Genomic DNA, 18,416 nt, shown 5'->3' with positions numbered 1-18,416 from the left:
GGGGTGGGGGGTAAGACAAAATGTTTCAATTGCCTGGGCACGAGTACCTGAATAGTGGGACTGACATAGCCAGAATATGGTTCTTTCAACATGTGTTGATTAAAGTCCCCTTCCCCTTATCACCCCCTCCCCAAACTGCCTTAGAGTCTTTCCAAGTGAGGAAGCCTGGTTGTAAAGATAATCATTTTAGCTTCTCTAGGATTTTTCCATGATACCTCGTAAAAAGGGGTAATATGAAATACAGGCAAATCTAATTCAGACTTGGTTGCAATTGATGGATTCTAATCAATTTTTGATTGATTAGGAAAAAAATTAGAAAAAAAAAAGATTCTAATCAAGTTTTTCAAGTTCTGCTGTTTTCAACTTTTCACATTTTTGCAAGACAATCATTTAACCCCCATCTCCAGTTCTGCACTCCCTTACTCTGTAGTTCTCCCACTTGACAAGAAAACTCAACAGTTGAGCCTGCATGGATTGATTATATTTCAAGGTATCTTACAGGAGTTAACAACAGTGACATAGTCCCACCCCCAAAAGGCAGTTGGACTGGGTACAGAGGTCCACATAATTTCATCTTCCTGGCCTGAGCCATCATCACATGCTCTTATACTGCTTCTCCTTCCTCCTGAGTCCTTTAGCCATTGGGGTGGGTGGGGAGCTTTAAAAAAAGGGAGGGAGGGTGAATAATCACCTGAGAAGCCTCAGAGGAGAGGATTCAGTCCTGGCCTCTCTCCTCCCAAGTGCAAAATTTGTAAACAGGGTAATAAACAAAAAAGTGCAGTGTTAGGCAGTTGCCCTGCCCCTACCCCCAAGACTTTTAAGATAGGGTGAGGCTGAAGAGGGGGGAATAACAGGTTTTTTAATTTTTCTACCCCAGAGACAGCCAGCTGACCATGGAAATGGGTATGTAGGTTCATAGGCTGAGCCTATCTCCATAGATACCAATCTTCCCCAAGTCTAGATGGATGTTGGGGGGAAGCAACCACAATCCTGATGTCAGGCTGGAGCAGCCCTGTTTTTTTCTCTGTTGAATATGTGTCGAATATATATAATTTATATAAATATTTCTCTATACATTGGGCAAGGGTGGCATTCATGGAGGGAGGGAGGCAGGAGGCTGCAGGGCATCAGCACTGCCTGAGTTATCCAGTTCCGTGCTATCGAAGTCTGAGTCCTCAGAGTTGAGGATGCCCTGGGAAAGAGGAGAATTAAAAGGTAATGAGTTTCACTGTTCAGAGACAAGTCTGAGACTCGAGACCTTATTTTTCATGGTTGGTGTCATGTCAGCATCTGTAATCTGGCATGCATCCTAGTGTCTAGCCTCGATTTAGATTTGCTACCCTTAATATTCTCGTGCTTCATTTTCTCATCCCTATTTTCCAAATATTCTGATCTTCTCTTGATCTCTGTTCCTCAGGCTCCTGTTAATGTTGTCTGATCCCATCTACTAAGACTAGTCAATTCTGTTGATAACTCTTGATTCTTCAGGGTGCTCCTAAACCACTCACTCCCCTTTCCTGTATATTCCCCTGTTCACATCCCACCTGTTCCCTTGTGAGTAGGGGTTGGTTTTGCACCTCCTGTGGATTGGGCTGGGAGCCCAGTTCATGCCCCAGGGCTCCATCTGGAGCAGGTGGGTCCAGTGGGATCTCAGAGCCCTGAGAGCACATGTCATCTGACCGTTCGTCAGGCCGCTCATCGGTGTTGGTACTGCCCACCTCAGGTGTGCCACTGGGCGATGGCTCACTAGCTGTACCTTCCTCTGCGTCAGACAAGTTTTCTGAGCTGAAGGTGGATAGTGACTGCCGTTTGTTCATGCCTTGTGGCCACCTATGAGCCAAAAGATGAGGGTGGGTTGGGGTTGGATTGAAGGTGTTATTGTGCAGTTCACCCATTAAGCAGACAGTCTTTGCTATTTTGTATTTCACACTCACCTCTGTCTTGTGGGCAATTCCACTTCACTATCTACTTCTCCTTCCTCTTCCTCTGAGGATACTCCACGTTTCTTTGGGGGAGGAGAAAGTACTTGGTTGAAGATCTGGACTGATAATGGGGACTCTATAGGGGAGGGTGTCCTGATTGGGGAAGGGCAGTAAAAGGGAACAGAAGACATGTGGAGCTAGGCACCCCCGGGACTTGGGATCAGGAGGCATGTGGACCGAGCAAGGTTAAGGGCAACAGGAAGTGGTTGCTCCAGACCTCTGCCCATACCTCACCTGGCTTCTAGTGACCGCAGCTCGGTACAGCAGTGCAGCTGGGGTCAGGTGCTGGCTTCCAGCCCTGTTTGCTCTTCCAGCAGTCCCTTCTCTGCTAGAAGCCAGCAGTCCCGAACCTTCTCCTTGTCCCCCAGCTGGTGGGGGCTCCCCTTTGGCTCCTCCAGGTGAATCTGGACTGGTGGAACCAGGAGCTGATCCCTCACTGGGAGGGGTGTCTTCCTGGGCTGGAGGGGGAGAGCTGGGCTCCATGGCTCCCCCTCCTGCCCCTCGGCCTCTGGCTCCCAATGCAGCTGATAGTAGATCAGGGGAAGAAGATGACATCTTTCTGAGGAGTAGGTCATGATGGAGGCCTCGAAGGGCCGGTGGGCAGACCTCCCAAGCTGAGGGTCCCCCTCCTAAATTCCCTGGGTTTCCTGGCCCCCCAGGTTCAGGATTAGGTACAGAGGCCCGAAAACCAAGCAGGTCACCACAGCTGCCCTTGGAGCTGGCCTTTCGGTGACGGGTTTTCCCCCGACGGCTCCGTCCTGGAGAGGGTGGCCCCTTGGGGCATCCAGGGAGGCCAACACTATTCAAGGCTGCATCTAACTTAGGAAGCAAGGATTCTGTTTTGAGGATATCTGGCCTGAGGGGGAAGAGAAGATGGGGAAGGGAAAGGAGAAGAGGGTCAAAAACCATTCCTAAGATAGTCGGCAACTTGGTTATCTCCTGCATCTTGTCAACCCCATCTTGTGTTCAGGATTCTCATTTTCCTGGCCCTTGCCCTTGACCAGGGAAGCATTCCAACCCTCATCCCCTGCCTCCATCCTTCAGACCCCACCTCTTGCTGTGAGGTGACAGCTTCTGGGGAACATTCCTCTTCTTGATGAGCTTCTCCACAGTGTTGCCATGCAGGAGGCCTCGGGGAGGGTGTGGTTTCAGGAACCCTGGGCATCTCCGTTCCAAGGCCTGCTCCCGCCTAAGAATCCAGGCACCCACTCAGCTAGGCACATGAGAACATGGGCTCAGCAGGGACCCATAGGGGACTAAGGGTTGGGGCAACAGGGTAGCCAAGAAGTTTATGCCAGTTGGGTTTGGTAGAGGGGTGGTGAGGGCACAGACAGGTAGGATGGGGTAAGGGCCTTCTTGTGGGTTACCTCAGCAGCTCCCTCTCCTTGAGTTCCAACTGTAGCATCAGTGCATTCAGTTCCATGTACAAATTATTGGCACGTTCCAGCTTCCTTTCATAGTGTTCCCGGATGTCCAAGGCATGTCTAATCAGAGTGTACAGGGATCATCTTAAAACTGCTCCTGCTTCCTACCCTGTCTCAACATCTCTTGGTCAATTGCTTAAAGGGCTGCGACTGAGCGGGCCTTCCCCTTCTGTGGGTGGTACTATTTGTCCCCATACCTGAGCTCTTCCCTCCTCCGAGTCACCAGCTCTTCCTCTAGCCGGTGTAGACAGGTGCCTTCAGATTTGATCTTTTCAAAGTGCAGCTTCACTTCTTCCCTCCACTCTGCCTGAGGGGGAGAAGGTGGTGAGAGAGAGAAGCCCTGTGAGTTTCCTCGAACAGCCCCCAAAAGGAAGTCTGTCCTTTGAACTTACTGGGCAGAAGGATGTTTGCAGGGACAGGACCGCCTTAGACTGCAGAGAGATGCCATGCAAGGTAATGGCACAGGTACCAGTGCAGATATTTACTTGCTCCTTGTAGCAAGTCCATTTTGGAGTAATAAAAAAGACCTGACTTGTCCTGAACATGACCAATGTGTCTTGAGTCAGAGTGGGAATGCTGATACTCTACTATGTATGATACTATGCCTCAATGAAGCAGACACTGCAAGTATTCACCCCATTTGACAGAGAAACATGCCACAGTTAATTTGCAATCGGGATTTTAAGTTGAGGCTCCCTGGTGTGAGTCCAGTCCTTAGTTCATCTCGTTACTCCAAGTCAGATGTGCTTACAAAACAGTTGCATAATGTAAATCAAAGGAAGCCACCACCCAAGGATTTTTCTTTGAAGTCACTAAAGTGTGAGTTGAGATAGGAAGGACTCTGTCCCAACTTTTAATGGCCCCAGAAATGTCTTAACTCAAAACTTGGCTGTCAGTTCTTGGAAGGAAACAGGGAGAGCAGATGAGTAATTTGGTGTATCCCAACCCACCTGGGATTTAAAGTAAGTTTCTTGCGGTGTGGAGAGCACATCGGCTGAGGCAATGTCCAGGTGCAGTAGGATCTGCCTAAATGAAGGCCGGTTCCTGGGTTTGCTATTCCTGGAAGACGAAAGAAACATGGAAGGTACACAAAGGAAACTTGCAGGATTGGCATTGTAAAGACCTTGACAAGGTAAGAAATCGGTCCCCATTGCACCCCAAAATCCATCTGGGTTCTGGCATGTCCTCAGGATTATTACCTGATTGTAAGCAAGTTCCCACTGACTTTGGGCCTGAACTAGTATCACCACTTTCATCTTGTCTCCAAGCCTCTGATTCATCCCATGGTCATCAAATTGGTCTTTTACCAGCATGGCCCCCCCCATGCTTTTAGTTTTTTCAGTTGCAAACAACTTCATGGCCCCAAGTTGGGCTTTCTTTGTAGTGATATTAGGAAAGTTTGCCATTTATTTTAGCTTATTTTACAGATGAAACTGAGGCGAGACGCAGGTCTAATCTGAACTCGCAACTCTTGACTCCAGCTCCTCCGTTCACTGTACCACCCAGCTTTCCTTTCCTCTTGATGATCTCTATTCTGGCCAGTCTTCCAAGTCTAGCTTAAGCATCTTGGAAAGCCTTCTCTGCTGCCTCCTTGCCCTCCAAACATTCCCCTCTGTTCTCTATATTCTAGTTTGGCTTAGTGGTGTATGTGTCTCCACTAGAAGACTGAATGATTAAAAGGAGTGCCAGTTTGCAATTAACATTTTATACAGCTTTGTATGTGTGTTTAATATTTGCTGGATGTCTGAGTGATCCACAACTTTGAGATTTCTCCTTATGTAGTTTATATCTCTCCAATATAAGAGACTGGGCAGTTTCTAAGGGCCCTTCCAGTTCTAAGTCCTATCAATAATTGTGGTCTCTAAGCAAATGTCATTCTGATTCCTCTTAATTCTGGGTTCTAACCCTGCTGTCTCAAGAGTGTTTTTCATTTTTTCTTTATTGTCTCTAGTTCCTCAAGAACTAGATTTGATTTCCAGTTTCACTTTCCTAAGCCCAGGAGTATAGCGATTTCTATTCTGCATTGCCTTTTAGGTCCAGCACCCTAGTTCTTAGCATCCATACCCTCCACTTTAGGTTCCAGACCCATTCACCCTTTGTTTCTCCTTCTCAACCAGTTTTTCTTGTTTCCAGCCCCTCACACTTAAGATTTCATGCCTTATGCGTTCTTACAATCTTACTACTGAGGTCTGGACCTTGGTCTCACCAGCACTGGCGGAGAAGGATCTTGAAACCGTCAGGGCAACTGGATGGCACAGGCAAATGAAGACTATTACTGCCCACACCCCAGATGATAGCGGATGAATCCACATCTTTGTAGGGGATTTCACCAGTCAGCAGCTCCCATAGCACCACTCCAAATGACCTGGCCCAGGGAAAGGAAGCCTTAGGGAGGGAACTTTCACACTCCAGGTCCATGTCCCACAGAACATTTTTTCTCTCCCCTTTCCTGCTCGGGACAAGTTGTTTTACGTCTTTCACCTTCCCACTTCTAGGTAAGTGACTGAACATGAGCTCTCCCCTCCTCTTCCCCATCCTGTCCCTGCCCCACCATCTGAGGAAAAGCCACATTTCTCAGCCCAAGCTGTTCAGTGTCCTGAACAGTGCATTTCCCTTTGTTCCACCTCCTCAGATCCTCTGGTGGAGTAGGCAGTGAGGGAAGCTCACCAAGCTTGCCTCTCCTTGCTCATTTCTAGGCTCCCACTCTCCTTTATTCCCCTGTGGTTAGACATGCTGTTCATTTCCTGGCTCCCACCCCAACCTGGCCCTCACCAAATGTCCACCTTCTCAGATACAGGTTCATTCCGGATCACCTCTGGGGCCATCCAAGCCACTGTCCCTGCAAATGACATCTTAGTGCTTTTGTCGCTGAGCTCCTTGGATGTTCCGAAGTCTGAGATCTTGACCACGTCGTCATAAGTGATCAACATGCTAGCAGGGAAAGGGGTCAGTCACTTCAGGAAGAGTCCAGAGGGACAGAGGTGAGGGCCGTCATTACTTAAGGTAGTAGGGCCTAGGTCAGGCAATTACAGAAATTGGGAAAGGGGTTGGTTATCTCTCAGTCCTTTACTTACTTTGGGGATTTGAGGTCTCGGTGGATGATCTTGTGCAAATGCAGGTAGTTCATCCCTCCAGCAATTCCCATAGACCAGTCAACCAACAGGGATGGGGTAACAGGACGTCCTGCCCGCAGTACCTCATATAATTGGCCCTGGGCGCAGAACTCCATCAGGATACAGTAGCAGGGAGCCTGGGTGCATACACCCCTGGAAAAGGATCCAGGGGAGTCTAGTGGGTCAGTGTCCTACCTCAAGACTACAAAGGGAGGCTCCCTTTTCCTGGTTTGACAAAGATCATATTGGGAACCTGTTCTCCTAGGAACAATTTCCCCCTCTTTTCTTGAAATGTTTCTTATCTGGTGACCCACTCCCACCTGTAATGCTATTGGGTCCCCCACCAAGTCAGGGTTTCCTCCTTACTTGAAGGTGATGATGTTGGGATGTTTGAGTTTCCGAAGGTGTTTGATGTCAGTCTCCTTCAGGTCCCGAACCTTCTTCACAGCTACCTCTTCCCCATGGAAACGCCCCAGGAATACAGCACCTTGGGCTCCAGAGCCCACCCACTGCAGGTCCAAGATCTCCTCAAAGGGCACCTCCCATAGATCTATAGGAGGAGGAAATTGGATCAGGAAAAACATGGGACTGAGACATTGGGGGTTAGGGAGACTTGAAAATTACCCTGAAACTTGAAGATTTTAAGTTGCTTGAGAGGAAAATCAATTAGATATATGTCTGACTCTTTAGTAATTACCAAGTAGGGCCCAGATTTTGAGGTACCACAGATGGGTAATAAATCAGCAAGTGTCTTTGTCAGATGGGGAACTTTAGGAGATTATGGAAGAGTGAAACTTGGGTATCATTTCCCCTTAACTTCCCAAAGCCTCACTCAGGGCCTCTGACACAGCTCTCTGAGACCATTTTCTATCCAGATAGGGCTTCAGAGGGAAGAACCAGAAACCCAGAACATTGCATAGGCTAATGGGGAATAAAAGCCAAGTGCAGGAGGGAATTAGGTGGCTAGAACCCTGCTGAACAGAGAATGGAGAAGAGGAAAGGTCAGTATCTCGGAACAAGGAAGGAGAAGCAAGCATTCAACCTACCTTCCTGTTGCTGCTTGTGCTCTGTGGAATAAGCTTTGCCAATCATGGTCCAGACTGGACGAAGGCAGCCAAAGAGGCCCTCCAGGAAGCCACTGCCACTCTGGCACTGCAGCCTGACTTCATCAGCTCGGAACCGGGGTGTCCGGCCTTCGGTGGGCCCTGCAGCCCCTCCTGGGCCCCCAGCTTCCTGCTCATGCAATTGCAGGACACTGTTGGCAAAGGCCTCTGTGGGGGCTTCCCCACCTGGGGAAGGACTATGCCCACTCCCCCCTTGCCCACCTAGGGGCACCACATCTCTCAACACACACTGGGTAGGGGTCAGGTCTTTCTCTGGAGTGCAGTCCGAAGTATCTGGATCAAGTTTTCGAACTGAGGCCTCACTTAGGGCTGCCATGAAACCCCCAAAGGAGGGTGAGGGTGTTCGAGTCTCGTGGAGGCAGGCCATTGCTTGAGTGGAGGAAGGGAAGGAGAAGAGGCTGCCCTGTGGGGGATAAGAGCCATCAGAACCTGGTAGGAAGGATAGCTCACATCTAGAGGTCTATTTACTCACAACTAAAGGTAGAAATACCTGATAGCACCAAACTTAGATGGTCACTTGCTTTGAATGTAGATATTAGCTAAATTAGAGTCTCTTTCAGCTGTAGCTTTAGAGAACTGGGCTACACTTAGGAGGAAGGGTACCTGAAGGCACTATAGATATCCAGATAGCATGCCTTGTGCTTCTAATCTCCCTAGGGGATGATGGGTTAAAATAGTTGCTACACCAATCTCGGGTAACTGCCGTCCAAATTTCCTTCAAAAGACATTCTTGGACCATTCAGTTGCCACCTCTGTACTACATTTTTCATGTAAATATGATTAATAACTATACTTCCTCCTCCTTTAGGTAACTAATAATCATGCTTCTTTTTAAATGCATACCTGCCAGACGGCTTAAATACATAGACTTGAAACTTAGAGGAGCTGACTAAATTGGTCCTGTGGTGGTGAAAGTTTTGTGTAGGCTGCCTCTCATTTGGACACCTTTTTCCCCCCAACTGTCTTGAGTCTAAGGTCCTTGAGAGCAGGGACTGTTCCATTTCTGTATTCCTAGAACACGGCACAGACTAGCTACTTAAATACAAATGTTGATAGTTGGAACACTTGTATCTGTGATGCTTCATTGGTAAAGTTAATAGAGATTTGGTATAGAGCAAGCTCTTTACTCATTCAACAAATATATGTTGCTTTAAAAGACAAAGTCACCAAGCACTAAAGCACAGCCCTAGAATCAGTTTCTTTGCCTCCATTTCCATTCAAATTCTACAAATTAGACACAGTACTCACCCCCACCATCTTAGTTTTCTCATCTATAAAATGGGGGTGTCAGTAAAACAGATTTCAGACCTCTTAGGATTATTGGGGGTGGGGGGAGCATATTTGTAAGAGCTAGTCATACAGACTTAAGCACTCAAGTTTATGGGATCATGGAATCAGTTTCTTCACCTGTAAAATGGGACTAATAGTAAATACTAAGTGGTTGTGAGGATTAAATAAGATAAAATGTAAAGTGCTTTGCAAACTATAGATGTGATTGATATACACATGTACATACAATACATATATGTCAGCTAAGGTGGAGCAGTAGACTTAGCTGTAGAAGGAAATGGCAAAATATCCCAGTATTTGCCAAGAAAAGCCCTGTCCACAAAGTCGGGACAGAACTGAAATGACGACACAATACATCATAGGACAGGACTGAAAATTCACAATCCATGACATATGCATATATATCATAGGCAGGATGAGTTGTGCCTTGGGATGTTCCCTATATCACCCTTTAGACTGGAGGCTCAGTATAAGGGAGGGGAAAGGTTAAGAGGAGAGGGGTATGTTTTGTTCTTCCTGCACTCCTCAAAGCTCAGGACATTTGTGTGCACTAGGGGTGATGGCGGTGGGAGATTCCCCCCATTGTCTACATCCTCATTCTATGCCCTTTCTCTTGGTCTCCAATCCTTTATAAAACTCTTGGACCCATTTTCCCTCCCTAGTCTTCTGGGAGAGTTCTTTCCCTGAAGATCTCAGGATCCCACTTTTAATACTATGACAGTTGTCCTTGGGCACAGATTTACTGCCTTGAATGGGTCTTATCTACAAAAACACTCTAGGGCTTGGCTTCCGGAATTCCTCCCTCTCCTTTCTCAAGGGCATTTTCATTTCAGCCCCTGAATTACTATCATATTATTGAAATCGTAACTTTATTAATAGTGATCTGCCCCAAGCCACACAAACATTTGTTGGCTATTTTTATCTGCACTTGGGTTTACTGACTCAGTGCAATTCGAGGGTCCTTTAGATTAAAACTTCTTGCATGGAAAAGCGTAATTGAATGTGGGGACAGTAAACTTAAGATATATTATCAGTAAATGATCTGGATACCTATTCCCTATGCCTGAATAACTGAGGTTGCGGGTGGAACAAGTTCAGGAGGCCCCGGCGAGAAGTGGAGGCTACGAGGGAGGTGCTGGGAGCTTCGGGGTGGGAGAGCCGGGAAGTAATGCACGCAGGATGTGAGAGCGGTCCTCCCGACTCCAGAGCCAGCGCTCGGATACAGAGGCAGAACCCAACGGGGCCGCCTCTGGACTCCGCGCGTTTTCACCCGCTGCCCCGCCGTCGGGCATGCACTTCATCTCGGATCTCACCTCCGGACACACCCCCCCCTCATCCCAATCCTCCGTCTCCCCTCGTTAGACTGAGGGCAGAGCCCGGTTTCTGACTTGGCCTCCGCACCGTTTAGCAAAGAGCGCGGTACAGAGTTGGCGCTTAATGCTTGTTGGCTTGAGCGTTTATGAAGGCACGTGCAAAGCTACGTGAAAACAGAGACTGTAAGGACGGGGGCTGGGGCCTCCGGCAATCCCGTCTCCACCCGCCGCTCAGCTCCAGTTCCCTTCCGGGGGTTCCTGCAAGCCCGGCTAGAGGAACCTTCCTGGGCACTGGGGGATCCTTGGAGAGGAGTCAAGAGAGAAGGTTGTTAGTCAGGAGTAACTGAGGCGTGAGAAAAGGTGACGTGGGCCGGGCCCGTCCCTGGGGCTCCTGCAAACTCTCCTCCGAAGGTACTGTCCGGGTCCCCCGGGTAGCGGGGCTCACCAGTCACGTGGGTACCCAGGGCACGTGGGGGAGGGGAGAAGCTAAGATTGGCTGTGCCTGATGGGGCGGGGGGAGGGAGACAGATTGGGGAAAACGCCTGGGGTGCTGCTGGGTAACTATGGCGACGGGGCCAGAGGCGGCGCGTGAAGTCACCGGGACAAGATTAGACCAGGGGTCACGTGAACGGCCACCCCGGTTGGGGGCGGAGCCTAGCTTCTTAACCCGCCCCCTTCCAGCCTCGTTGGGAGCGGAGAGCGCCGGCCCTAAGCTTCTCTCGCCTTTTCGGTCCTCCCGTGGGTCCGTCTCTTTCCAGATCCGCGCCTTCCCAATCCCCCGCTGCCTGTCCCCTCTGTGCCCCGCGTCTTCTCCTGCAGGGTCTGGGTCACGGGCAGGGCCGGGAAGCCTGAGCCAGGAGAGAATCCCACCTCAGAGTCCTAGCCACGGGCTGACCGAGTGCAAATCCCTCTTGGGTGGGACGATGATCATCCTGACACTACATACTTGCATTAAAGGGTGAGGAGGAAACTTTACTGGAGAAACGCGTTCTCGTTATTTGCGTTTGGGGGCAGGGCGAGCCCGACAGCAATAACGACAGGTGGGAGGCCAGGGACCACCCCCATCTAAAAACATTAACCCAGGGTCTGAGTTTGCCGGATTTTCCCAATCCTCATCTCCCCCGGGCACGGTCGCGGCCCAGCCAAAGGCGGCAGGTCCCTCCCCTTTCCTCCCCATCGCACAGTGAGATGCGTGCAGATACGGCGAGACACTCAGAAAACCAAAGCTCCCTGATGCTCAGGCCCTCTCCCCAGGGCCCCTCTCTGTATCCAGGGCTCTGTGGCTGGGGAGGCAGGAAAGGAGGGAAGCTGTGCCACCTGCTTGTTTGTGCAGCAGCTTAAAGGGGGGTAGAGCGGGGGACTTAGGGAATGGGGTGGGCTGGGGACCCCTGATGGAAATCAGGTTCGGATCCTGTCCCTGGCAGTTGGCAACTGTCATTAAGCTTTTCCCAGGCTAGACACAGAGGGTGTCCAGGTAAGGGACCGGAGGAAGTGGGGTCGAACCAGACTAAGGAAACCCTTTTCCATTCTTTCCCCACCCCACCTCCTCATTCCCACTAAAAGCTGCTCCTTTCGCCTGTTCTGCTCTGCCAGCTGAGTCCAAGTGCCTTACTGCCCGCAGGGAGACCTTGGAATAAGCGCCAATGGGGAGGGGATGGAGGAAAGTCCCCAGCACAAGCCACTCTGTCACCCCAGGAGAGGGAGGGGCTACTTCCTAGCTCATCAATTATTTAGAGAGTTAGGGTCCCCGCAGAACAGCCGGAGGAGGTCACTGTCTGTTATTTTGTTGTCAACATTCATTGACTACTGGCTGTTTGCTGAATCTTGTACTAGTCACCAGGTTTCTGAGCAGTCTCCAAAGCTACTTAAAGCATTCCTCTTTTAGGTGAAAAGCACCCAGACATAAGCAAATTGGGGCTCTCCCCACCACGCAGGGAAATGCACTCATTTCTCTCTTTCCAAAGTCAACTCTCCTGAAGGCTTCCCCGAGGCACCAAGTCTTCAGAGAATCCTGCCCCTGAGAATCCCTTGGCTGTGGCCTTACTCAAATATTACTGGTACCCCTTCATCCCTCCCCCTTTGTTTCCGGAGCTGTTTGACTGGATCTCCCTTTTGTCTTCTCTGCCCACTCTGTGTTATGCCTATCTGTGTGCATGGTCCTCAGGGATGGGTTAGCACAGGAAATACTGCACAGAGAGGTAATGAAAATCTGGGGACAGGGACTGGACACTTGTGATTTCACTGGTATAGAGAACTCCTAGATGAGGATATTCCCTCCACCAATGCAGTCAGGCACTCTCTCTGAAACTTCCAGGCTTAGGGTGTTGCCCAGCACATAGAGGGGGCTAAAAGATTCTAACAGGGTCACAGAGTCAGTATTGGTGGGAGTGGTAGTGGTGATGGGGAGGAGGGGGGCATGACTTGAACTCAGTCTTCCTGGTTTGGAGCCTGGATCTCTTTCCACTTATGCCACCTTGCCTCTGCTAAAGATTTACTGGACACAAATGTTGAACTCAGTCCACCAGAAATTAAGCACCTACCATGTGCCAGTCACTATGCTAAACTCTGAAATTCAAAATAAGGTAAAATCAGCCCCTGTTCTCCAGGAACTCCCAGTTTAATATTAAAGGCAGAGAGACATTCTGTGAGGGAGCGTCTCTGCTTTGCTGGCTTTACCTCCCCAGCGAATTGAATTAGATGACTTGAGTTCAAATCCACCCTCTCCACCAGCTAGCTGTGTGACCCTGGAAGGTCACCTCAGCCTTATTTTCCCCCAAAGCAGTGTGGATAATAATGCTTGCACTGCCTACGCCACAAGGTACTCATCAGATTTAAGTCATTAGAGACACATGGGTTATTATTTATTTTCCCCCTTTCCACAAGCTAATGGAGCAGTCTTCAAAAGTTATAATTTGAAAAAAAAAAAACAAAAAAACAAAAAAACCCCAAACCCATGTCAATCATACTGCAACAGAACATCAGATATTTTCATTGCATCTCTTAATCTAAAATCCCTCAATCCCTGTTGGATGGGCAGATTAGGGATGAAATAAGCAGAAAAATGAAGAGCTCTTTTCTTATTTCTGCATATAAATTTATATCTGGAATCCCTATCAGTCTGGATCCTAAGAATACTCTTTGCCTCTCTCTCCAGGCTTGGTTCTGGAAGCTTGATGTAGAATTTACAGAGCTAACTTTGAATTCTAATTCTGTCACTTCCTTTCTGGGCTACTGAATCCATCTCTCATCATCTCCCTGCTACTTTTTGATAAGCTTGGATAAGATGACTTTTAGGGTTTCTTTGGGGGCTAATTATGATCATTGAAACCCAATTCCAACCCAACCCAATTGGTTGCCTTGGGATTTTAGGTGAGAAGCCCAGGACATCAAGTTCAGATTTTGGACTCTGTATTTTCTTTTTCCTTGGGCCTTGATGTGCCCTCTTGCCTTGTCACCCTGAAAGGGACCTTAATAATTATGGGGTCAAATTTCAGTTTTATATTTGAGGAACTAAGCCCCAGAGAGAGGCAGAGACTAGTATAACATCCCTCAGTTGTAAGTGGCAGAGCTATATCTACTATGCCATCTAACTTCCCCTATATATTACTGTGACCCTGGGCAAGTCACTTCACCCTAATTACCTTGCAAAATAAATAAATAAAGGAAAAGTAACAAAGAAGAGATCCATAAATATACATCCCTCATTTCCCCAAATCCCAAAGACCTTTGAGGACACTGAGTGAAATTCTTGTGGGGATGCTGGATCTTTTCTAAATGTATGCAAGAAGCAGAGTTGCATGGTTGCTTTCCTGATTTCTAGCCAGAGGACCCAGATTCAAATCCTGAGTCTGCCACTTAGGACCTATAAGACTCTTGAGTGCCTCTTAGTGGAGAGGAAAATCCCCTTGTTTGGAGGTAACTGACTGGCTAGTACAGTGCTGAGCCAGGAGTCAAGAAGACCTGAATAAATCCAGTCTCAGACACCTTGTAGAATCAGGGGTAGCCTCCAAGTCCAGATTCCCAATGCTTAGGGCCTGAGATACTTCTTAGCTTCCATGTTGGAGCAATGGAGCAGGCAGACCAGGAGGAGCTTCCATACTGCAGGGGGAACATCTACTTGAATCCCCTCTTCTTTACTTCCAAAAAGATCTGGTGGCTTATTAAGGGTGGAAATAGGGTGAAATCTCCATTACTGAGGTATCACTGTGGGAGGATCTAGGGGAGAAGGGAACAGGGTTTTCTTGATGCATGGGGTACAGGGTGGAGAGAAGGAAGTTTTTGAGTATACAGAGCACTTTCCTTACAGGTATTCCTCTAAGCAACATGAAGATCAGAAGGAGAAGAAAACAATCTAAGAGACGGGTCAAAGACTTGCCAAACTCACAGGTGGCCAAACTCACACCCAGGTCTTTCCACTTCATTACAGCATGCTGATTTATTTTCCATCCCCAATTCCTTTCCTCCTATTTTGCCTTCTTACCAGCTTTTCTCACTCCATGTGTAAATGGAAGAATATGAATACTGAGTGACTACTATGGTACTTTGGGAGATCAGTATGGTACTGTCCCTGCCCTCAAGAAGATTATAATCTAGGAGCCCATCAATTTTTCTTTGAAGAGTCTCTTCCACAGTTCTCATTTCCACAAGCCTTCTGGTATGCTCAGATTGATTTCTTGGGCACAAAAAGGCAGAATACAAGACTGCAACTTAGTAAGTTTACAGGACTTCTATGGGTCTCACCACATAGAAGTACCAGGAGCCCAAGTTCATTTCAAGTCTTTCTGACTCAAAGTCTAACATCCTCTAATGGTGTATTTCAACCGATGATCTTATCCTACATTGGAACAGTTGAACCTTTTATTATCAATTTTTCTGTCTTTCTCACCCCTCTGTCTTTTATGGGATATCTTGGGGATCTTAGTACCAAATTCAGAAACATCTGTGATGGGGCAGTTGTTTTGACAGGATTCAGGATTCATCAGTCTGTTTTGGGGTCTGTTCTTGCCATTCTTGCTTTGTACCTCCTATTTTCCCTGGGATTTTTTGCTGAGAGTCCTCCTAAAAGTTCAATATAGCACAACAACTATAGATGAAGTGATTCTTCCCCATAGAAATAGGCAAAAAGGAGGGAAGATGCAGGAGGTGGGAGTAAGGATAGGAAGAAGAAAAAGAATGGAAATCTCAAAGGGAATCTGATGGTTCTTTCTTCTAAATTAACTCTTCTTGAATCATTATAGGAGACTCTCCCTTCCCCCTCTCATCTCCCAAAGGGGCTCATGAAACAGATGGAGGCTGGGCCTCCAGGAATGACCCTAAATTGGAGGGGCGGCAGAGAATGATTGTGAATAGAGTGGAGAAGAGCCAAGGATCTTGTTGGCCACATTCCTTTTTTAGGGGTCAGATAGATCCCCTGCACTACCTTAGTCTCCCTGGACCAAAGAAGGAAAGAACAGAATGGTTTTTGAGGAAAGCCAAGGCTACTAAGGACCAGGAATCTGAGATTTATAAGACAGTAGGGAAATGCCTAAGGAGAGAGGCTTAGAAACTATTTAGTCCAATCTCATCATTTTACAAATAAGAACATTGAGGCTTACAGAGATTAAATATGGCTAGTTAGCAACAGGCCAGGATCTCCTGACTCGTACATCATTCTTTCTGTTACACCATCTACTGCCTGTCTTCTATTAATGACAAATTCTTTTTAAAAATGAGCTGCTCCCCTAAGGATCTCTAAGCACTTATTCAATTTCCTTGCTTTCTTTCCAGCAGATCATAGTGTCTTAATTGGGGGAAGGCATTGTGTAAGTCATGGGAGGGGGCCAACTCTGGTAGTGAAAGTCTGCCTCTCCTAACTCCTAACTCCTGCCCAAGGATGGGCTGAGAGAGAGATATGGCTCTCATGCAAGATGGAAGGGAGCTTGGAAGGAAGTGGCATCTAGCATGGTTAGATAGTATACTAAACACTTTACAAATATCTCATTTGATTTTCATAATCATGATTTCACTTTCATGGGAGTTAGGTGTTATTATCCCTAACATAACAGGCAGCTTTATAGCACAGAGAATTGAACAGTAGGCCTGTATTTCACCCCAGATACTCACTACTTGTGACCCTGGGCAAATCACTTAACTATTTGCCTCAGTTTCTTCAACTATACAATGGAGATAATGATAGCATCTACCTCCCGAGATTGCTTAAAGATCAAATGAGATAATATTTATAAAATTCTTGGCATATAATAGAAGCTATATAAATGCTTATTCTTTTCCTCTTTAAAATGGAAGAAACTGAAGCAGACAGATTAAATGATTTAGTCACACAGAAAGTGTAGGTCCATGCGCTATCCACTGGGCTACCTGGGTGCCTCTAGGTAGACCTTTACAGGAAAGACTGATAGCGCTTGGCAATGGAACTTAGTTTGTGTCATTTTCATTCTCTCATTAATCCAGCTGTGTCACCAATCTGGCTAAAACCCCATGTGCTCAGAGGTCCATAACAGAATTTAATTCAAAATTAACGGTTCTCAAACCTGGAATCAAGGAAGTTGGCTATATCTATAGGAACACTGGTAGGGATTGGGAGAAAAACCCTTCACTAGAGCAGCTAGTGGGAAAGGACGAACCTGGTTTGAATCTGGCCTCAGACATCTGGTAGCACTGTGGCCTCTCTCAGCCTCAGTTTCCTTAGATGTCAAATAGGGCATAATAATAGTACATACCTGCTGTTGTAAAGAGCAACTAAAGATACAAGTAAGATGTCCAGCACTTTGTAAAGTTTAAAGTGCTATATAAATGCCAGCTATTATTTGTAGCCTGAGAGCAAACTGGGTTGCTGGAGAAAATTTAGTTGGATTTTCCTTCCCACTGGGAAAATAGGAACGGAGGGTCAGAGAGAACTCCAATGGCCAATCTATTCAGAGATTGGCTTATTTTCCCTGGGAATAACTGAATCTCTGCTACAATGGGTGAGAATCCTTTCCTGCACTTCTTAAATCCAGCTCCTTCAGACCCTAATGTCCTACTTCCTCCTATTGATGAGCCTTTCCCCTTTCCTCTATACTCCTGTCTTCTTTGAACCCAAGGCCAAAGCTGGGAGAGAAAGCAAGAGAATGAATGTCACATTGAGGGGAGGGGATGCAACAGCTGGACGGAGGAGAGCTATTCTGCTAGAAGTGGGATGGGGGCAGCATAGCAGTTGGATGTCAAGGGGCCCAAGGTCTAGGCATCCAGGGGCAGGTGCCTTTGGTCCTGCAGTCTCCAGGTGCACCAGGCCTTGCCCTGCCCTTCCCCTCTCTCTGCGTGTGGGGGGAGAGGGGATGCATCCCTTCCTCTTCCTCCATCAGCGCCTGGTCCTGTCTAAGTGAGATTCGGTCCCGAGGACGATCCTTGTGCCGGTCTTCCCCCTCACCCCCATTCCGTCCTAGCTTCCCACCCCCACCCGCCTCCCGTATCTTCTCCATCAGCCTCCGGTGCCTTCCCAAGCATCCTCCTTCCCATTTCCAGCTCTCCCATCTCTATCCCCATCCCCATCCCTATGACCCTGGGTCTTCCATTCTCCCATCCTCATCATCCCCAGAAGCTCCCAGAGCCCGCCCCCCCTCACCCGCAGCCCCATCCCGCCGCGCCCCGCCCCTCCAGTCCCCATCCCCCGTCAGACCCCGGGACCCCCTATTCCCGCTTCCATCCCCCCTCCGTTCTCCCCTCGCTGCCCCCACCCCCCGCCCGATCAGCTCTTACCTGGGGGGCTTGGCGGCGGCCTCAGCACAAAAGGCGGCGCTGCTGCGGCTCTGCTCCGGATGCTGCTCTCGGCTCCTCGCCTCCACCCCTCCCTCCTCCTCCTCCTCCTCCCTCCGCCCCCGCCCGCTGCCCCTGACCGGACCCGGGGCGGTGTCACGGGCGCTGCTCCTGCCCGCGCGTCCAGGGCCGCGGCTGTCAGCGCTCGCGGCTCCTTCCCCTGACCCCCACTCCCCTGCCGGCCTGGCTCCAGCCCGACTCGGCTCGAGCTGGGCTCCTTCCTAGGCCCCCGCCCCTGGCCCTCCGGGACGGACACGCCCTGAGCGGGGGAGATGCGCCGGGAGCCGCCGGCTTCTTAAAGGAGCCCGCTGCTCCCTTCCCGGCCCAGCTTTTAGCTCATCCCCCCGCTCCTGGAGCGGAGACCCCTCCCCGCCCC

The 18,416-nt window shown here is 48.7% G+C and overlaps 1 protein-coding gene across 2 annotated transcripts; it reads right to left on the bottom strand.

Annotated features, from left to right (window-relative positions):
* Positions 1-349: 349 nt before the first annotated feature.
* Positions 350-18,076, bottom strand: MAP3K12 (mitogen-activated protein kinase kinase kinase 12). Of its 2 annotated transcripts, none has more exons than XM_031937750.1 (14): positions 17,984-18,076; positions 7,566-8,046; positions 6,886-7,069; positions 6,481-6,672; positions 6,179-6,337; positions 5,613-5,771; positions 4,357-4,465; positions 3,604-3,713; positions 3,350-3,466; positions 3,034-3,171; positions 2,217-2,838; positions 1,935-2,005; positions 1,545-1,830; positions 350-1,192 (listed from the first exon to the last, which is right to left on the bottom strand). In XM_031937750.1, the coding sequence occupies exons 2-14, from the start codon at positions 8,008-8,010 to the stop codon at positions 1,094-1,096; spliced, it is 2,691 nt and encodes an 896-aa protein (XP_031793610.1). In that variant the 5' UTR covers positions 8,011-8,046; positions 17,984-18,076; the 3' UTR covers positions 350-1,093. The 2 variants fall into 2 exon arrangements, with proteins under 2 accessions (XP_031793610.1, XP_031793611.1); XM_031937751.1 differs by having other exon boundaries at positions 1,578-1,830.
* Positions 18,077-18,416: the final 340 nt, after the last annotated feature.

This window comes from Sarcophilus harrisii, chromosome 5, assembly GCF_902635505.1.
Source record: "Sarcophilus harrisii chromosome 5, mSarHar1.11, whole genome shotgun sequence".
Taxonomy (NCBI): Eukaryota; Metazoa; Chordata; class Mammalia; order Dasyuromorphia; family Dasyuridae; genus Sarcophilus; species Sarcophilus harrisii.
This window is presented reverse-complemented; position numbering and strand designations above follow the sequence as displayed.